Source organism: the organism of the source record quoted next, unplaced genomic scaffold (genome assembly GCF_019419815.1).
Source record: "Pyrus x bretschneideri cultivar Hongxiangsu unplaced genomic scaffold, Pyrus_bretschneideri_v1 Contig22, whole genome shotgun sequence".
Taxonomy (NCBI): domain Eukaryota; kingdom Viridiplantae; phylum Streptophyta; class Magnoliopsida; order Rosales; family Rosaceae; genus Pyrus; species Pyrus x bretschneideri.
In genome coordinates this window covers 5,011,824-5,032,906 of record NW_025999524.1, presented here as the reverse complement: position 1 = coordinate 5,032,906, position 21,083 = coordinate 5,011,824, and the positions used below count along the sequence as shown (strand labels likewise).

Sequence of the window (21,083 nt, the reverse complement as noted above, 5' to 3'; positions counted from 1 at the left end):
AAAGAAAGGCCACATGGAGAAGGATTGCTGGTTCAAAAGGGCTGTAGAAAGTAACGTCGCCAACTCTGAGAAGAAAATTGAAGATGATTGGGATGTCATTGCGTCTCTAGCTGTGGAGGAAGAATGGGTCGCAGAAGCATCATCTTGTTGGTGCTAAAAAAATGAGGCGTTGCCCGACCCAAAAAAGTTTAAAGATACGTTGCAAGGGAAACTGGGAGACCAAGCTGCCCAAATCCAATCAAGTCCAGATGAGCTTGAAGATTTGCTTGCTGGAGACAATGTCAAGCAAGAAGTACCTAAAACTCCTTGGCAAACAGGTGTGTACCAACAACCACAAGAATTTAGACCTAGTGGAGTGGAAGTATCAACTCCATAATCACAACTAAGAAGGTCAACAAGAGTACGAAAGCCAAATCCTAAATATGCCAATGCTACCATAATTGATGAAGCACCAAAAGAACCTGAGGCGTTTGAAGAAGCATCACAGAGTTATGAATGGGTAAGAGCTATAGAAGAAGAAATCACTGCGCTTAAGCAGAATCAGACTTGGGATTTGGTGCCAAAGCCAAGGGATGTGAAACCCATATCCTGCAAATGGGTGTACAAGATAAAGCGTTGTCCTGATGGTTCATTTGAAAGGTACAAGGCTCGGTTGGTGGCTCGAGGCTTCTCTCAGCAGTATGGACTAGACTATGATGAAACGTTTAGTCCAGTAGCAAAGCTTACGACCGTACAAGTCCTACTTGCACTTGCACCTAACAAAAATTGGAATATATACCAGATGGATGTGAAGAATGTTTTCTTGAATGGAGAGTTAGATTGGGAGATCTACATGATGCAGCCAATGGGCTTTGAAAGTAAAGTTCATCCCGAGTACGTGTGCAAGTTGAGGAAAGCACTTTATGGTCTGAAACAAGCACCAAGGGCGTGGTACAGTAAGATTGCAGAATTTTTAACGTAAAGTGGTTACTCAGTGGCGCATGTAGATTTCAGCTTATTTATTAAAGCTAATGGAGGAAAGTTAGCTATCGTGCTAGTGTACGTGGATGACCTAATCATCACTGGTTATGATGAGGTTGAAATTTGTCGAACAAAGGAAAATTTGTCAGTTCGGTTCAAGATGAAAGAGATTGGACAATTCAAGCACTTTCTTGGATTAGAGGTTGATCGCACACAAGAAGGAATATTTCTGTGTCAACAAAAATATGCAAAAGACTTGTTGCAGAAGTTTGGGATGCTTGAATGCAAGCTAATCTCAACACCGGTGGAACCTAATGCCAAGATGTGTGCACATGAAGGCAGAAACTTGGAAGATGCAACAATGTATTGACAATTGGTAGGTAGTCTGATCTATCTGACTTTGACACGACCTGACATTTCTTATGCAGTTGGTGTAATGAATCGATACATGCAAAATCCAAAGAAGCCTCATCTAGAAATGGTTCGACGAATATTGAGATATGTAAAAAGTACAATTGACTATGGTCTCTTGTACAAGAAATGAGAAGATGGTAAGTTGGTTTGCTATTGTGACACAGATTTTGTAGGAGATCACGACACCAAGAGATTGACCACTGGGTATGTCTTCAAAATTGGTTCTGGAGTAGTTTCGTGGTGCAGCAAGAGACAACCAACAGTGTCTTTGTCAACCACAGAAGCAGAGTATAGAGCAACAGCAATGGCAGCTCAAGAGAATGCATGGCTGGTATAGTTGATGAGTGATCTACATCAACCAGTAGATTATCCAATACCATTGTACTATGATAACCAATCGGTAATTCGCTTGGAGGAAAATTCAGTCTTTCATGCAGGAAATAAACATGTGGAGGTACACTATCATTTCATTAGAGAGAAGGTCTTGCAAGAAGAGATTGAGATGAGACAAATCAATATAGATGAACAAGTTGCGGACTTGTTCACTAAAGGTTTGAGTACCGGCAAGTTTGAAAAGTTTCATCGTCAACTCAGCATGGAGAAAAGAATGAGCTAGTGTTGAGGGGGAGTGTTAAAAGAGACCAACCCCAGCCCATTCTACACAAATCCAGAAAATTCTAGCACCAAAGTCGGTGCATCATGCAGGCATATCAATATACTAGATAATTCTAGCACTATCCTATTAAGTCGGTGGGTGTGTGTGTGTGTATAATAATGTGCTACAAAGTCCTAGCAGCTTGTACAATTGTGTGGCTGCCATACAAAGCCCAATGGCTGTGGGCAATTGTAGTCGGCAAAACCACACCTATAAATAGGTGTGTGTGCATGTGTTGCAATGTAGGCAACCAAGCAAGCTTGTAAGCAAGCAAGCAAGTGAGAGTGAGAAGAAAGAGTAGTCTTGTAAGTATGTGAGTGGTCTAGAGTTTGTTTCTAGAAAGTGAGTGAGTGTCATAGCTTCCCAAGAGTGTCCTTGATAGTTTGTGTTGTAATATTTTGTGTGTGTAATACAAGTAATTAGTTTACTTGTGTTGTCTCTCCAACACTTGTGCTAGAGTTGTGTACTCTAAAGTTTTTCCCCAACAGATCCAATTTCACTGGCTTTCAAAGTCCCTGTTTGGCATTAGGTTTAGAGCAACTACTAGGAGAAGAAGAAGGAGGAGGAGAAGAAGCGGTTAAACGAGGTCGTTTCCGGGGATTTGTGTGGAAGGAAGAGAAAGTTGAGGAGTTAGTAGAAGAAGAGCATTTGATGGCGGTGGTGGCGCGAATAGATGAGTTCCACGACCACCCGAATGGTGATTGGGCAGCCATGCCTGAGCACTGGAGCACTGGAGCACTGAACCCAGAACAACTGCGTGTCGTGGCTGAGATTAATTACCGGTTACACCTGAAACTACTGAAACATGTACACGCTCGTTGATATTTTGGTTCTATTTTTCGGTCAAGGAAGTTGATATTTTGGTCAAGTCTCCGACTATCAGTTAAAAATTAAAATATCTATAAAAAATTATTAGGACGGTTTAAATAATGTTAAGCAGATTAGAATTTTTAATCAAATTAATAAAAATAAACACGTTAATTAATAATTTAATAATAATTTAATTATTAATTATTATTTTACATGATTTATAAAATATAATTTAAATAGACAGTAAGTTTTGCTCTTAAATGCTTTTGCTAAAAGCTCTTTTATCAGTGCGAGGTTGAGACTTAAATTAAAAAACTAAGTTCTTCTCGAAGAATATAAGCATGCCAATAGATTGAACTTGTTTACAACATCAACATTATAATGATATCACACTCAATTCATTCTTGCTCATAGAATTAAAGACAAACCAAATCGGAAACCGAAATAAGCAACAGTGCCAACTAGCTTGCTCAACTCTGAGGCCTTTATTCTTGAAGATAGTAATATTACTCAATGTTTCATATCGTATGTATGCATAAATCTTGTGCTTGGCGCTTATTCCTTGAGAAGATGTGCATCAACATCTTTAATGACATTGACCAGAAAGCTGAGGTACTTCTGTGGAGGCGGATCGTTCTCGTTGAGTTTTTCATATTCTAAAGTAATTTTCACAGATCCTCCTTCACTCTTTGGGGTGACCTGGAAAATGATCTTGTAGCTTTTGTAATAATTGTCCAGCACATGTGATCCTTCCAGAGCTGTAAGACTTACCCACTTGTTTGCTTCATCTATTTCCACCTTTTCCTTGTAAGTCTCGACATTTCCATCTACACGTCAAATGGAAAATTACAATTATACAGCTATCCATGATCCGATCCTTTAAATATTCTTCGTGTGGTAATGTAAACCCTATGGTGCATGGAGGTCTTGTCAATTTTAATTCTAAAAGTGAGTACATATATATGAGGTAACGCAGACCCCTAGCTTGCTAGGTTTCAAGTTAGCATGCCTAATTATTTTGCAGCAGGTTAGTCTGTGGTATTCAAAAATAAAATAAAATATGTTAGTCATAAGTATAACCTTAACAATGTTCGGTTGTAATTTGCTTGCTCCTTCATGCAATCTCACAGTCTCACTACTCCCTCCACAAGTCTGCGGAGTAAGCTGCTACTCTTTCATTTGCCCCAAAAGGGGTTCATTTCACTATCTTTTACACAGCGGAGGCTGTATAAAGCTACAACAGAACAAAATTTGGCACCCGAGAGAGGGACGATCTCCAGAGATTCTTTACATTTTTCGTATTTCTTTTTTTGTTGAATCATTTCTCGTAATTTAAACATTTAGTGTCATGTTGTTACACCCATTGCTTTTTTCTAAGGTTTACAAAATTAATTGTTAGTTTGATTAGTTAGGAGGAGCCAGAAGTTTCAGTCACCTTCATGTACTGTAACATCTTGTAATTTAAATATTACCTATGGTGTATTTCCAGAGCTTGACAGAGCCAGAAGTTTCCCAGTCACCTTCATGTACTGTAACATCGTGTATTTTATCAGAGGCTGCTTTGGGGAACTCATAGTGCTGGTTGCTGATGAATTTGTACAGCTTATCAGCGTTGGCTTTGATCTCTACCTCAGCCTCCAGAGTCTCCAGCTTGCAAGTACCAGCTCCACTCACAGCCATTTTCTTAACGATAGTGTAAGTCTGGGGAATTGTAGGAGACGTATACAAACCTATAGGTTTCCACTTCTTATATAAGGCCATGCTATAGTTACGGAGGCAGTATGTGGATATTATCCGATCACTTAGACAGTTAAATGATAACAATGCGACTGTGGATCTTCCACGTAAAGTTTTATCAACACTATACCTACCAGAATAAAACTTTTTTTTTTTTTTGGAAGTGTTATTGGCACTCCAAAAATCTTATTTTACACTTCTCACAAATGTATTTTTGTTTCCAAATATAGAAAATTTGGAATGTAGAATGAGATTTTTGGAGTGCCAATAACAATTCTTTTTTTTTAATTAAAAGAAGAATGTCACTTTCACTCCGCATTATTAATTATCATGGAACAAGACATTATTGTGAATACATTGAGGAAGAAAAAATATATATAATAAGTTAGAGGGGACATGAAGCGTAACCTTAACAATAAGTAGAAAACTATTTGAAACAACAATCAATTAAGACAACTCCTAAGAGAAACAAGAATTTGAAAACCCCGAAAGATTATGAGCAAGAGTCGCAATTGCACGTGACGGATAAGAATCACACAAATAATGAACACTAACATGATCAACATCATAGTTTGCTAAACAATTTGCTACCTGATTTCCTTCGCGATAAACGTGAGAAAACTGAACATGCATGGAAGAGAGAATGGTACAGTAATTTGTCAAATCAACGGGTAAACTATGGTGCATTACCAAACAAGAATCACATTCATTCCAAAAAGAATGCCACCAACCCCTTTCAAAAGCCATATAAATAACATGAATAATAGCTTTAAGTTCCACTTCCAAAGCAGTAACAATGCCAAAATTTTTGTATTAAAGCATCAAAGAGACACAAGTGGTCACGGAAAAATACCACAAAAACCAGCAAACTCGATGAGAGATACCAACACGTATATAAGAGGATCAATGATTGATCAACTTTACCTCCATAGCATTATTGGAGCGAATGATTGTACGATATTGAGGCGTTTGTTTGGATTTGGCACGAGGAAATGTGTGTATATATTGTATATATAGTGATAAAACTAATTTAGGTTTATATTATCTTAACTAGTGATAAAATTAAGGGTTCTTTAAAGCTAATAGAAATCAATGGTTCATATTATCTTGACATACCTGTTACCTAGAGAGAGAGAAAAAAAAGAGGTTGCCTTGTCATCAAAATAAAATTATGACACAAACAAATAATGTGAGGTTCATGTCACTTATTTGGAATCAATCAAAGCTGAATCGTCGATGCCTAATTTCAGAAAAGTTTTTCTTTTCTGGATGCAGCATCTTTTCACAGGATTTCATTTTCGGTTGTTGTATTGTGAAGGAACTTCTTGGTTTTTTTTTTGCCCTTTTACACTAGCTGATTGTCTTCCTGCCAAAATAATGACACAGAAAGTTTTATCAAAAGGGTTGGCGATGTCGGGCAGCAAATGTAGTTTCCCGTGAAATTGCAAAATTTGCTCACAATCTGATGATTTTGTCTCTTGGGTTGGCTCTCCCTTCCCCTAACTGCTGAAGACTGATGAAGCAATTTCCTTACTAATCCATTATCTTTCCGTTTCCTGTTCACTTTGATTCGTTCATAATCTGATCATTGTTCATTCCAATTCCAAGTGCGTAAACGTGCCCTCATAGTTATGGACTTGTTCGCATCATTTAATTTTCCTTAAATACCCGACTTCGACTCCTATGGTTTCACAAGAAAATAATCTCTTTGTTAAACCAGAAAGTTTAACGGTTCATTAATTAGCAACTATTTCATTTTTGAACAATATTTGGTTACTCAAAAGATGAGTAAGAGTTCCTACTCAAACCTAGTTGTTGCCGATTCATAGAACTTCATGTTTATAATAGAGCAGTTTATATTAGAAATCACTTTATAAAGATCGTCTCTACAAAAAATCAATTAGACTAAGGTCGTTTAGTCATCGAACTATGAATAAACAAAGGAAAGAAATTGGTGAAAACATTAAACCGTCTATGTATTTACTAAAATAGATTGACTAAATGACCTTAATTTGAATTCAATTTTTGCAGAAATGATCTCCATAGTGTGATTCATAATATGAACAGTTCTATTCATAAGCACAAACTTCAGCGATTCGAACATGAAAAAAAATTTGAGTAGGAGTTCTTACTCATCTTTGAGTAGCCAAACATTGTTCTTCATTTTTTTTTTTTGGTGTGTTAGTGATAGTCTGACAGAGAGCAATAATAAGTAAATTGTGAAAAGAAAAATATGGTACAAACGGAAAAACAAACAAAATGAAAAAGAAAGCAAAGTAATATTTTAAGTTGTTTTCACTTTGAAGATTTTGTTTTATTCATTCCCTCTTTTGATGCAGTCATTCAAGAGTCATTTACAAATGCTTTTTCAAAATTTATTTGCATTTTTATTGAAGATTGGTTTCAAAAATATTTTCACTAAAAGCGCTTTCAGTCATTTTAAAATAATATTCAAATAAGCACATATATTATGCACGTATCCTGTAATTCCAACTTTTGATAGATCGAGCCATGAGATTCCCAGTCTCCTTCATGCACATGAACTCCCTGGATACTGCCAGAATAAATTTTTGGGACGTGTGGCGAGCCTGGCTCTTGAAGATATTGTAGAACTTCTCAGCAGGTGCCTTAATTTCAATCTCTGTCCGTGCAGAGTCATGTTTATGATCAGTTGGGATGGTACTCAACAATGCGTACAAGGCCTGTTCTAAAGAAAACTTAAGGGAACCCCTTTACTGCTACAATTAAATTATGCAATATTAATTTGTGCTATAACTTTGAAAAAGTAGTGCTTCGAACGATCGCATGAAAAACATTCGTTTATTAAAAAAAAATTCAGATAAAGAAAACGAGAAATTAAGTTCTCATCCTTTTTTTTTCTATTACATTGATTAAAATCTTATTTTTTTATTAAGGTCCTAACTTTTAATGAACATCATTATTTTTGTTATAAATTATTTATATATCAACATAATTAAAATTTAATATATTCAATTAGTATTAGAAACATTACATTTGGTACATTTATATTTATCGTTAAACTTTGTATCATATATTTCTATTTTTAGTTTGTACCATTTTTAATTGGCAACCCTTTTTTAATTTGTATCAATTTTCTTTTTAATTTTAATTTGTACCCATATATTAATTTCATTTTGTGTCCATAATTTTTAATTTTTATTTATACTCATAATTCATTTATAGTGTACTCATATTTCATTAAAACTCTTTTTTTTCTTTATAAATGGACCACTTTGTTATATGTAAAATGTACCTTTTTTTTTTTTTTGGTAAATGTACCATTTTTAATGTAAAATCTATTCATTTTTTGTTAAGAATGTGTACATATTTATAATAAAATGTACCCCTTTTCAATTTTTTTGAACACTATGGGTAGATTTGTTTGACATTTATTATTTCAAAGGTATATTGTTACCTATTTTTATCTATTTATTCAATCAAAATTTTTGAGTGTTTTTTTATTGTAATCATTTTTAATTTATATGCTATATAATATGGGATTTTAAATCCCATAACATGTCAAGTAAATAATATCAAACATATGAAAATACATATTAATAGCAATAATGAGGTGTACAAAATCAAGGGATTTTGATAATAAAAAAATAAAAAAAAATCGAATACTAAGGGCTTAGTCAATAATGTTATTGGCTAGAAACGGGATCCAAAGTCTCTCTAAAAGAAACATATAAGACAAACGTACGGAATCACTTTTAGGTTCGATTAAGAACCTGATTTGGATCAATAATACTAGGGTGCTAATATTGATATCATTAGATTTCAATAACTAATCACTGGTTTTTTTTTTTGTTTGCAATATTATACTTCTATTCAACTAGCACATACTTTTTCCTTCTGGATGTATGAAAATTTAGGCGTTGCGTTCGTTCTTTTGTTGAGAAGTCATCACCAACTCCCTTGCCCTACTATTTTTATCAAGATAAAATAACTCCCCATGTTTAAAAGCTGTATAATTAACCAGGATGAATGCTGGACAACTGTCGAAAGCAAAACTCAAAATTCATTGTATAATTAACAGTGAGACTACAGCCTGACGAAGAACATGATTTTCAAAAGTTATATAAAAAAAATGACATCAGAGTAAATCTTCAATGGATCGGAAAATGAGTCTTTAAAATATAGAGTGTCTTAATTAAGTGGATTAGTGTAGAATATCTTTTGTACTAAAAAAAAGTTATATATATAATATTGAGAATAAATCTCACATTGATGAGAGGAGGGACCTTGCATGGACTTATAAGTAAGTTGGGCTACTCCCCATATTGTCAATTGGTTTTATAGTTTAACCTCAAATTTTTTCATAGTATAAGAGCAGGTTGTCCTATGTGTGAAGCCGAACGAGCACGCGCTCTCCATGTCACCCCTTAGTGGTGTCCACGTGTTAGGCTTAAAAATTCGCCACACGTGAGGGAGTGTATTGAGAATGAATCTTATATTGATGGGAGGAGAAATCTTATATGGACTTATAAGTAAGTTGAAAAAAAAATATATTGGACAAATATTATAGAGTACACCACATTTTATTTTATATATGCGATCGACAACCACAATCTATTACATCACAATGTCATATATGACATCCTTCGTACATCTTTTACAATACACACAAACCCAATTAAGAAAAGCATTTTATTTAAGTAGGTACGCATTGATGAACATATGCATGCATGATTACATATAATTGAACCCTCTACCGTTGCATATGACATATGGTTTTTATTCATTAATCAATTAATTTATGCTCCCAGAAGGTGAGCATCAAGATCCTGGACGAGTTTAACCATCAAACCGACATATCTATCTGGAGCTTCAACATTCTCATTCAGTTTCTCGTATTCGATCCACAGGTTGGCAATGCAGGTGCCTTCATCTTTTTGAGTGAATTTATAGACACCCTTGAAGCTCTTATAAAACTTGAACACTTCTCCTTCCAATCCTTTCAGAGTTGCGGCCTTGTTCTCATCGTCTAGCTCCACCTGTTCCTTGAATATCCCGACATGGTCCCCTATATATATGCATGCATGCATTCATGGTAAAAAGGGGGCAATATGACTTATTTAGGAAACATATATTTACTGTATATGACTCTCATTGTCTAAAGCAAAAATTGAAGGAAGCATTGAAATATATAAGAGTTCATATATGGTAAATACATGATTTCTACAATTGTTCTATCTCGACTTTGTTTTTGCTACAATAAATCAGAATTTCTACAAAAAAGCTATAAACATTGAAACTCATGCTATGAATGTATGATGATTTGAGCACATCTATTAAGGTATACATACATATAAAGTGAATAATTAAACAGGAAAATTGAATTAAGCAGCGGTACCTAGTTCATATTTCCAAATCTTAACAGAGCCGTGTGTTTCCCAGTCTCCTTCATGCACATCAACTCCTTTGATATGGGTATTAGAGATGTTTGGGATGAGGTGGGCGCTCTTGAACATGTTGTACAACTTGTCAGCTGGTGCCTTAATTTCTATTTCAGTCCCAATTTTACCATGCAGAACCATGTTTATGAGCAGTTTTGATGGGTGCTACTCAGAAATTATAAGAGAAGAATGTTAAAGGATATGTATAATTTGGGCTCCTACCCTCCTTAAATACAAGCGACTAGAGTTAAATTACGAGGTAAAACTCAATCTATCCGGAACACGATGTAGCACACCATATATATGTAATATAAGTGGAGGGAAAGTTTTTTTTTTTTTTTTTCAAGTGTTCCTCTACTTGTGTATGACATAGAGCGTATGTACCCGTGTTCTGGATATTAAAAATTCTCTCGTAATATTTAAATAGTGGGTAATCCAATTTAAAAACCAAATCATGCAACACGTGATAAAGATTAAGTCATATATTTTTAAAACCATACTTCTCGGATAATTGGAATCCTATGAAGTAATGATCACAAAGTTCACAATATGCATGGATAGATGAAGGGTTTGCTCATGAGTAATGTTAGGGAGATCAAATAATAATGTGGAAGTAGATGATTGAATTATTAATTAAGTGTTGATTAATATGTTTATTTCTTATTAATAACATATCATTTGATTTGCATTCACGCATGCAATAAAAATTAGTTTACTACGATCGCACTAAAAATTTATTTGTAAATGTTTTAAAATAAAATGAAATTTATCTGTAAAATGTTTTTTTTTTTTTTGAAAAGGTACGATATTCATTAATAACAAATTTATATGTACATCAACGAGGATAGGGTGTAAACAAATGGCCTTCATAAAAACCTTGCCGGGGCTTTCAACCTGGTCAAAGGGAAAAAGAGATTAATTAGGAATTGCTATCCTCAAAGAAAATATCAAGAATTACATTAAGAAGTTCCTCAAACCAAACCACAATGTTACCATAACTCAAGCTCATACATGCTAACCAGTATGCCACCTTGTTGGTCTTCCTCCCACTAAATTCAACCTTCTACTTAGACAATGAATGAATAATTGCGTGTGTTGTTTAGGATGCTTCCAAAATGTGAGGTGTCATCACTTCCTTCTGCAAAATGTTTTAGAATAAAAGGTTTTACCTCTTGAATGATCACATCTATTTATTTATTATCATTATTATATTTTTGGAAAGATCGATACGTATGGGCCATGGCGTCTGGTTTTTTTGTTAAAAAGCCATCAAATGGGAGGGGAGGAATGAGGTATTAGGTATCCACAAATGTCAGTTCACAAACTCCTATACTAAAAGTAATTGAAAAAATCAAACAAATCAATCAAATATTAATTCTTCCCCAAAGATAATCCACTAAAAAGAGAGATTTGGATCATCTCCTGAGTCCAAAGAGAGGATATTCCTGACCAAAACAAGTGGACAGTTAAATTTTTATCTAACGATTATAATTATTATAATTTCAAAGGAACCCCTGTTTGTAGCCGTTGGATAAAAATCCAATGGCACATGTGTCTTGGTCAGGAGGATCCACTCCTTAGGCTCAGGAGAGGATCCAAATCCTAAAAAAGGGTCCACAACATAGTTTTTTCCACTAAAGTTTATTGATCATTGAAGACTATCATTGACGATTGATCATCCAACAGGTGCATTATTTATTTTTTAACAAACGGTAATAGTTACACTAAAGGGATGGAGAAGTGTGCTAAGTCTTACAATGGGCTTGGCAAAATAATGTGATTCATCTTCGTTTTTTGCGAGAATCGAACCTAAGACCTCTTACTTATAAGTGAAAATGAATAGCATTATACCGTAATATTAAGTGACCACGTGCATTATTTATAGATAACAATAATAACAGGATTTTTTTTTTTTTTTTTATGATGGGCCATTTTTTTCTAAGGTGATGCTAAAGAGATCATCTTTTTAAAATTATAATTGTAAATCACGTGATGTAGCAGTTAATGGTTAGATTATTTTTTTTAATCATTAAAAATGTAATCCAACTATCAACAACCACATCCTTTGGTTTAAAAAATTTGGTCTAAAAATATGGTCCTCCTACCATTTTGCTTCTCTGTATAACTTTTAGTCATGACTCTATACCAACTTTCATTTCTAGATTTTAAAATTACACCACGCTACTCGTTAGGCCCAATTTCGAAAAATCGAAAACGGAAAAAAAATTGAACCATTCACCAAACCAAAACAAGAAAAAGGGGAAAAAAAAATTGAATAAGCCGAATTGAACCAAAATTTCGGTTCGATTTGATTCGATTTTAGTAGTTCAAAAACCAAACCGCACCAAAATACCTTTAACCATAACAAGTGCGTTTGTTGCACTGGATTATCTCGGACTGGACTAAGCTCAAGGACTAAGTTAAACTGGCTTAAACTATACTAAACTGGATTAATTTAGTGAAACGTTTGTTCTAGTGTCGGACTAACAAGCAAAATAATTTTTTTCTTTTTTTTTTCTTTTTTTTTTCCTTTACCATTTTCTACAACACACTTTCTCTCTTGAGAAAGTTCTCCAATTTTTTCTTGAAATGTTATCCTCACAACCTAGAATCATTGTCTGCTCGATTGGGCTCTTTTGATAAATCCCTATGTGGAGCCTCTACATCCACATCCACAGCTTCATCTCAATCTTTTGCACATCTTCACAAATTCGCTCAAATCACAAAATCCAGATTCACTAGAATTGCAAATACCCATATTCAAATCACAAAACCCAGATTCAATCCCAAATTCGCTTGAATCACAAAATCCAATTTCGCTGGAAGTGCAAATCCCATATTCGAATCATGAAACCCAAACTCGAAATGCAAACCCCAGACTCAAATTGAAAATCCAAAATTTCGTTCGAAGCTTTGCAACATTTGCAGAAATCAGTTTCCACCCACAAAATTGAGTAAAGTAAATGATTGAAAGCACATAAGGAGGAAGTGGGCCCTCCAAAAGACGCGACTCATTTTTGTGTTCTTCGAGATTCGAAATGAACAGATGAAGAGATCCTGGGATCACGAGTGTAGGTAAAGGCAAAACCAGCAGACGAAGCAAGCAGGTAGAGGAGAGAGGACACGACGCAGAGAGAGAACGGGACGCAGCAAGGTCTTAGCAATCCCATGGTTTTCCGAGGGATTGGCCAAGACCTCCTAGTGAAGGAGATAATCCATGGGAGTCTCGTTTAATCCCACCGTGTATGCAGCAAACACGGGAGTCCCTAATGTCTAGTCTTATCCAGTCCAGTGAGAGTTAAGGAGTCCAAACAAACACACCCTAAGTGTATTCCTCCTCTCCTCCTCGTCCTCATGTTTTAGATAATCAGAATCACCTCAATAGACAAAGAAAAAGAAGGACGTCGAGATCCCTCCATCGCAACTACTTCACCACTACTCTTCCATCACAGCTCCACCGAAACTTGTCACCCTTTAATCTAATAGTGTTTGCTGTTGAATAATTTTTTTTTTTTTTTTACAAGCCATAGGATAATCCAAATTTATCTATACTACGAAGAGGGAAATATTTTGAACACAAGACACAGTGAGTTAAATAGAAAGATAATAAATTTCTATATTTGGATCATCATGAAATGAATTAAGAACAATGGAAATTGGTTGTTATAGGACAGTTACAAATTTTTGTTGCTGAAATAGTAAAATCAACACGACCGACATAAGGCTTGACACGTGAAATGTCTCAAGTGGCCATGTATGTATATTACCTAGAACAACACGATCGATCATATTGATTTTCCTTTTACTTTCAGCAAAAAGGATTTGTAATGTCCTACAACCACCAATTTTGCCTAGTCCATTGAAAATGAAAAGAAAAGCAAAAACACAATCCAATATCTAAATAGTATATCATACTTTTGAGATTCGAAATCCTAATTGTATGATGTAATCAGTAACTGTGCAAATCAGCAATGCATAATTGAGATCCAGTTAAGAGTTACATATTATATTATATACAGAATAATCTTTGTAAACATGAGGTATTGATCACTTATTTAGCAGATCTATCTTTTCTGGAACTAACTGTAACCGGAGAGGCAGAAAGGCGATTATGTTTACCTGAAACCACCGGTTAATCGAGTTTCTTACTATTGTTTTCATCTTTGTAAGACTTTGAAGGAGATGCTGATCCAAATATCTGCACTCTTAGGCTTCCACCTGCAGAGAAACAAGAAGTAAACATGAATAATGCATATCAAAAACAAACAAGTATACATCAACCTACAAGATGCTTGGGATACGCTGAAGTGCAGGGGAAAGGATAATGCATTGGTCCTTCATGATATAACCAAATGAGCTGGCTTAGTCGTGCATACGTTGTACCTCGGATTGGATTAAAATTACCGTAAGAAGTAAGAAGCTCAAAGTTTTGTCCAAAGGGTTGAAAACTTAAAGTCTAAGACACAAGGGAATAATCAGGTTCCACAAGGATGCCGCCCATGATCCCAATGGGAATAATCGGATTCGGACGATCCAATTTCACTGGCTTTCAAAGTCCCTGTTTGGCATTAGGTTTAGAGCTAGAGCTACTACTAGGAGAAGAAGAAGGAGGAGGAGAAGAAGCGGTTAAACGAGGTCGTTTCCGGGGATTTGTGTGGAAGGAAGAGAAAGTTGGGGAGTTAGTGGAAGAAGAGCATTTGATGGCGGTGGTGGCGCGAATCGATGAGTTCCACGACCACCCGAATGGTGATTGGGCAGCCATGCCTTAGCATTGGAGCACTGGAGCACTGAACCCAGAACAACTGCGCGTTGTGGCTGAGATTAATTACCGGTTACACCTGAAACTACTGAAACACCCTCGTTGATATTTTGGTTCTATTTTTCGGTCAAGGAAGTTGATATTTTGGTCAAGTCTCCGACCATCAGTTAAAATATCAACCAGCCTCTCTGCATGCGCGTGCATTAAAATATCAACTAGCCTCTCCGCATGCGCGTGAGAGGCATTTTTACATCACGGGCGCTACGCGCCCCAAATATATGTTGTTTTAGATATTCTCATATCCTAATCAGCGTTAAAGAGCATATCTTTCAACATATAACTACATTGACGGGTGTTACACATTTCTAAAGATCTTTTTATATTATGTCAAGTCCACATCTGTCATTTGGTATACGAAACTATTTAGCATTATACAAAAAGTTCAAAATTCTATCACCCATTTACATAAAAATTAAAACTCTATAAAAGATGCTAATTACACCATGTAGCAACTATAAATTGACTACTCCCTTTGATGACATGCGTCAACGTGAACCAAGGTTCTAGGCAGTTGCATCTTTTATATGCATGCTTCTTTTTCTCCATAGGCGAGTGAAGAAAAGCTTTCATCATCATATCTGTAATAGAAAAGAAGCATGACATTCAAATCGTGTAGTAAAGGAATACATACAGTTACAAATATAATACAAAATGCAGAAAAAATATACCAAAATATAGTTTCATATAACAAATGACGAATGTGGGGTCGATATAATATAAAAGGATCTTTAAAAATGTGTAATACCCGTAATAAGAGGGTAAAAAGCTACAACATGACATGTACTTTTGGCATAACGTAAAAGATCGTTTGGAAAAAATATCAATTGACAGCAACGAAGAAAGCTAATGTATTTCTCTTTTATTCTTTATTTGTCTGTCTTCTCTCTCTCTCTTGCCTTTACGTTGACTTCGTCAACCGTGTCATCCAATCTCAGTTCTCTGTTGACAACTTTCATTGTGGCATAATAGTTAGACAAATTAAACAATGACAACGATTTTATAAAAAATTTCAGAAAACTGGAGGCAAAGGGATGAAACAAATTTACTTTGAAGAAATGAAAACTAATTTTCCTCTTCTTTCTGTCTTGTTTTACGTTCTAATAAGCAATAGATGCAGCAGGGCAAAATTAAACACAATAAAGTTCACTGAGGCATGATATATCATTGCTAGAAAAGGAACCATTCGCTTTTAGGTTTACAGTTTTTCCGTTAGTGTAACAGAAGCACTGAATTGGGAAGATCTAGAAACAAAATGCACACCCCAAATGTTAAAATCCGGAAATAACTTACATTTACTTCATCAATGATGACCAAACAAAAACCCTGAACTTTGAATTGCAATGGAACTTAAAATGACTTTGAATTGCAATCGAACTCCATTAAAGATTCAACTAACTTAGCATCTTTAACTTTCCAAGTAATTGACTAAGCTCAAGTTGATGCAAAGATGAAAATATGTTGTAAATACACTCGCCCAAGATAATTAATTGTAAATGACACTATCCTAAGTTCCAAATTATATTCAAAATTTCAGTTGATTTAATGTTACTTTGTTTGACATATAGGCACTCACACACAAAAGAATTAGGGTATTTTGTTTACAATTTAGAAGATTGTTATTGACATATTGTGTGCTTTAACTATTGGTGCTTGTACTTTTTGTGGTGGGAAACATGAATTCTATAGCTTGTGGTAAAATACAATATTACAAAAGGCCAGAAGAGAAATTCGAATGAAAAGTTTCTTAAAATCATCAAAGAAGAACAACACAAATGTTAAAATGAAAATATAACTTTGTACATCACACGTAGGACCCGTGATTACAACCAATTTACACAAATCTTACAAAATTAATCATGTTTTAATTGAAAATTCTAAAACTAATCTCACTACGTAAACATAATTCAACTTTGTGAACTCAAATCCAGAATGATGTGAACAAATTCTCGCTTTAGTGTAGCAAGACCAAAGAACTACCATGATCGAGCTTCATACCAAACTCCAAGAGAATGTAGATTCACGATTAAATTAGATTTTCAAAAGTATAAATGAGTAATACTCACTCAAATTCAAAACATAACGTTCAACTCAAAACCAATATCTTCCCCTCCTCCCTATCTTTCTAGCAATCAAATTGAATAAATTCCTACATAACGGCTCCAACTTTACTAATTAAAACAAAAACCTATTTGTAATACCGTATTAGCATATGTAGCTGAATCGTAAATAATTTTTTTCATAAAACTGGGTAATGCACCAAATCCGCAGCAGTTGATGATCAACCAAACATGGGAAAGCAAACAACCCATCACCAAATTTCCCAAATCCAAATTACATAAATCATACAGTATATTGCTATACACTAACAAAAAGTTCCAGTCTTTAACGTTCAGCAAAATGAATGCATAGCTGAAAGGTTAACAACAAATTCATAACGTTGTTTCATACCTTATTGACATTGAGATCAGTAGGCCAGTAATTGAGGAACTTGTAGAAGTAGTCGAACGTTTCCAAAGACAACCCAAATGAAATAAGGCCCCTATTTGTGATTCTCAATTTCCTTCAATTTCCAAAAAAAAAACTTTGACCGAAATTGAACTCAAATGTCAATTGGGATAACATTATAGTTAAACGAATGATGATTAAGTCAAACAATTTACTACCTGGGTAAGGTCAGCGGGCTAAGTACAAATTTGGTACTTCTTGTTGACCATTGGAAATTATGAGAACTTTCTCAGCGTCTCTGTCGTCGTTTGTGCTTCTGAATTGCGACAATGGTGTCCTGTCATATGGCCAGCGGCAGCACCGAGTAGCCCTCGTAGTCTATGTGCTCTCTGGTCAAGTTCACTCTCCTTGAATCCACCGTCCGGTAAAAAACTCAAACACATGCACAAAATTGAAAACTGAAAAAAAAATAAATAAAAACAAAAAAAAAAACCCCCAAGGAGAGAGATAAAGAGGACCCACCTGAAGAACGAGCGAAGAGCTGGGCCTCGTCGAGTTGGGAGGAGTGGCCGTAGACAGCTTTGAGGGTGTCGTGAATTGGTTGGGATCGGAAGGTCTTCGTTTTTTGCCATATGTGCCATCAACTTGATTAAACACAAACTGAAAGCTCCCTGTGACGGTGACGGTGACGCAAGCAAACAAAAGCTTTAAGTTATCTAATTAGACAATATTTAGGACACTCTTTGATGAAGACAATGATGATTGGATTATATAGGACACTGAAGTGAATAAAATCTTGGGTGCCTGGAGGACATGGTAATGAAGACGACGTCGGAGGCGGAAGTGAGAGAAGATTCAGAGGACTGAATGCTTAGAAGGCCGGAGACCATTGGTGGTGAGGGCAGCGGAGAAGGATGCGTTCTGGTACACTGAGTGACTGTCTGAATTTCGCACTAGTTTGTGGGGATGGAGTGACCCGTTGCTCACTTTAAACATGCGGTATATGGCAGTTCCATCTCTGCAGTTTGCAACCGTTGCAAGTGCTGTGGAGAATTCTGTCTCTACAATTTGCAACTGCAAGTCTGCAACTGCTGTGGAGAGTTCCGTCTCTGAAGTTTGCAACCGCTGCAACTGCTATTGAAAGTTCGTGGCTTCGTGCCCATCTGAAGTATTTTTTTTCTTTTTTTTATTTATTTATTTACTTCTTGTTTTTTGTATAGCAAAAAGATAGAATGTAACGAAGTAGTTATAGGATGATTAATTTAAGGGATGATAATGAATTTAAAGTGTGTGTGTGTTTTCATCTAGTGGTTCATAATTGTCATTGTTGTGATGGGTGCATATATTGTTTGCAATGGATAATTTTGTTTTTCAACTTGTAAATGATTTATAAATAGTAACATATTTACGAATTTGACCCTATTTTTGTGAGCAGTTATCGTGTGCTTTATGTATGAAATGAGGGCATTCTTGGCATTTTCCGAATGCTTCACCAAACTGGCCTTCTCCCTTTATATATATATATATATATATATATATATATATATATAAATAAAAAATTATTAGGACGGTTCAATTCGGGTCGCTTTATCTAAAATTAAATATAAATAATGTTAAGCAGATTAAACAAGAAAGACTCCTCGTATACAACAATCATTATTTAATTAACTAGTTTTTTTAATTATTAGTTTATTAAATAATGAACAAAATTTAAAAATAGGATTAATTCAAATGATGTGGCTGTCCACATCAAATGCCGCCTAAAGTGGTATGAAAATGTGGTACAAAAACATGATATGAATAGTATTACTCCTAATAAAATTCATCTATTGAAAAAAACTTGCTGTCTTGTTTTTCTTTTTCCTTTTTAGGAAAAGGGATCCTTTGATCTCTTTCATCTAATTCTCATCATCAAATAATTCGGATCTTTGAAAATTGATTAAACGGTTAAAAATACGGACCCATTCTAAAAGTTATAATAACTTTAGCCGTTAGATCAAATTTTAAAAATTTGGATTATTTGATGAGAAAGATTAGGTAGAATGGATCCGAAAAGGATCCCTTTCCCTTTTTTTGAATGATGTTGTCTTGTTTTTCTATTTGATACTTTTAATGTATATCTCCTTTAAAAGTAATCTTAGACGAACTTTAATATTAATTACTAATTATAGAAAAGAGAATACGAAAAACTTCCAGTACTGTTTACTTTAACGAAAAATCACATTTTTACACTAAAAAATCAATTATAGTACTATTCACCTTACTATTTATTTTATTCTTATTATTAAAGCTCAAAGTTTTCAAACCATTTTCATTAGTTTTTTTTTTTTTTAAATGGCTGCGAGTAGAGCTGGTGATTACAAGCTGGAGACTGGGGGCTGAAGTACAGTTCAAAGCGAACGCTGATAAATTGTTTGTACAAAGTCATTAGCAACCAGCACCACGTGTACGTTCCCAAGCCTCTGATACTGTACACCATGTTGCGGTACATGAAGGGGACTGGGAAACTTCTGGCTCTGTGAAGTCTGGAAATACACCAAATGTAATATTATTCACCCTCCTCTATCCTCCTAACCCAAACTGAAATTTTTCTTAGTTAATTCCACTTGCTTGCTACAAAATAAACATGCTAGACTTGAAACCTAGCTAGGGTTTGAGTTACCTCATATGTTTTTTTTTTTTTACATATATAAAATAGAGAATTGGTGGATATTATTAGCACGGTGTAGGATGTAAAGTGTTCACTCTCAAGCCTGAAGATGAAGAGTCTTCTGCTCTCAGGGTCCCCCTCTCCCCCAGCGAACACTTGGAGTTGGAGTAGGATTCTCTATATTGTATTATCATTTCCTTCCCTCTCATCTTCTCACACTTTTCTTTTTGTCTTTTTGTCTATATAATAAATTTAAAACAAAATATTGACGCGGTAACCATTTAAATAGAAGATGAGGGATGTGAAGAGAGATTAGGAGGGGAGGAGATAATCTTACTTCTGAACACTCCCCCATATCAATGTCATTCAAGATATTGATGCCCATCTTCTCAAGGAATAAGCGCCAAGCACAAGGTTTATACATGCATGGAACTTTGAGTATTATAAATATCTTCAAGAATAAAGGCTGGAAGAAGAGCAAGTTATAGTCTTGTTGTTTAGTTCCGACTTGGACTGTCTTTAGTCTTTTGAGCAACTTCTATAATTGAGTGTAATAGCATTTTTATGTTATAGTGTGAATAAGTTTAATCTATTGGTATGTTTATCCTTACATGCAACCGTGGAGTCAAAATTTTCTTATGGGTGGGCTACAATTTTCATGCTTTATACATATGGAATCAAAAATTTTTTTTTTTTGGATTCTACAATACTATGCATAATTCAATACATAAAGGCCAAGAATTAGATCAAAAGAGGGAATGAATAAAACAAAATCTTCGAAGTGAAAACAACTTAAAATATTAATTTGCTTTCTTTTTCATTCTGTTTGTTTTTCCGTTTGTACAATATTTTTCTTTTCACAGTTTACTTATTATTGCCCTTTGTCAGACTATCACTACCACACAAAAAAAAAAAAAAAAAAAAAAAAAAGAACAATGCTTGCCTACTCAAAGATGAGTAAGAACTCCTACTCAAAATTTTTCATGTTCAAATCACTAAAGTTTATGTTTATGAACATAACCGTTCATATTATGAATCACACTATGGAGATCATTTCTGCAAAAATTGAATTAAAATTAAGGTTATTTAGTCAATCTATTCTAGTAAATACATAGACGGTTCGTACTGTTTTCACCAATTTCTTTCCTTTGTTTTTTCATAGTTCAATGACTA

The 21,083-nt window shown here is 34.8% G+C and overlaps 2 protein-coding genes across 2 annotated transcripts; both read right to left on the bottom strand.

The window, feature by feature from the left end:
• Nucleotides 1-3,162: 3,162 nt before the first annotated feature.
• On the bottom strand, nucleotides 3,163-4,577 carry LOC103943021 (MLP-like protein 329). The gene is made up of 2 exons (XM_009353211.3): nucleotides 4,312-4,577; nucleotides 3,163-3,666 (listed from the first exon to the last, which is right to left on the bottom strand). Exons 1-2 carry the CDS (start codon nucleotides 4,517-4,519, stop codon nucleotides 3,395-3,397), a joined length of 480 nt encoding a protein of 159 aa, XP_009351486.2. The 5' UTR covers nucleotides 4,520-4,577; the 3' UTR covers nucleotides 3,163-3,394.
• A 4,542-nt stretch (nucleotides 4,578-9,119) lies between these two features.
• Nucleotides 9,120-10,301, bottom strand: LOC125468286 (MLP-like protein 328). Its single transcript, XM_048584663.1, has 2 exons — nucleotides 9,954-10,301; nucleotides 9,120-9,623 (listed from the first exon to the last, which is right to left on the bottom strand). Exons 1-2 carry the CDS (start codon nucleotides 10,135-10,137, stop codon nucleotides 9,355-9,357), a joined length of 453 nt encoding a protein of 150 aa, XP_048440620.1. The 5' UTR covers nucleotides 10,138-10,301; the 3' UTR covers nucleotides 9,120-9,354.
• Nucleotides 10,302-21,083: the final 10,782 nt, after the last annotated feature.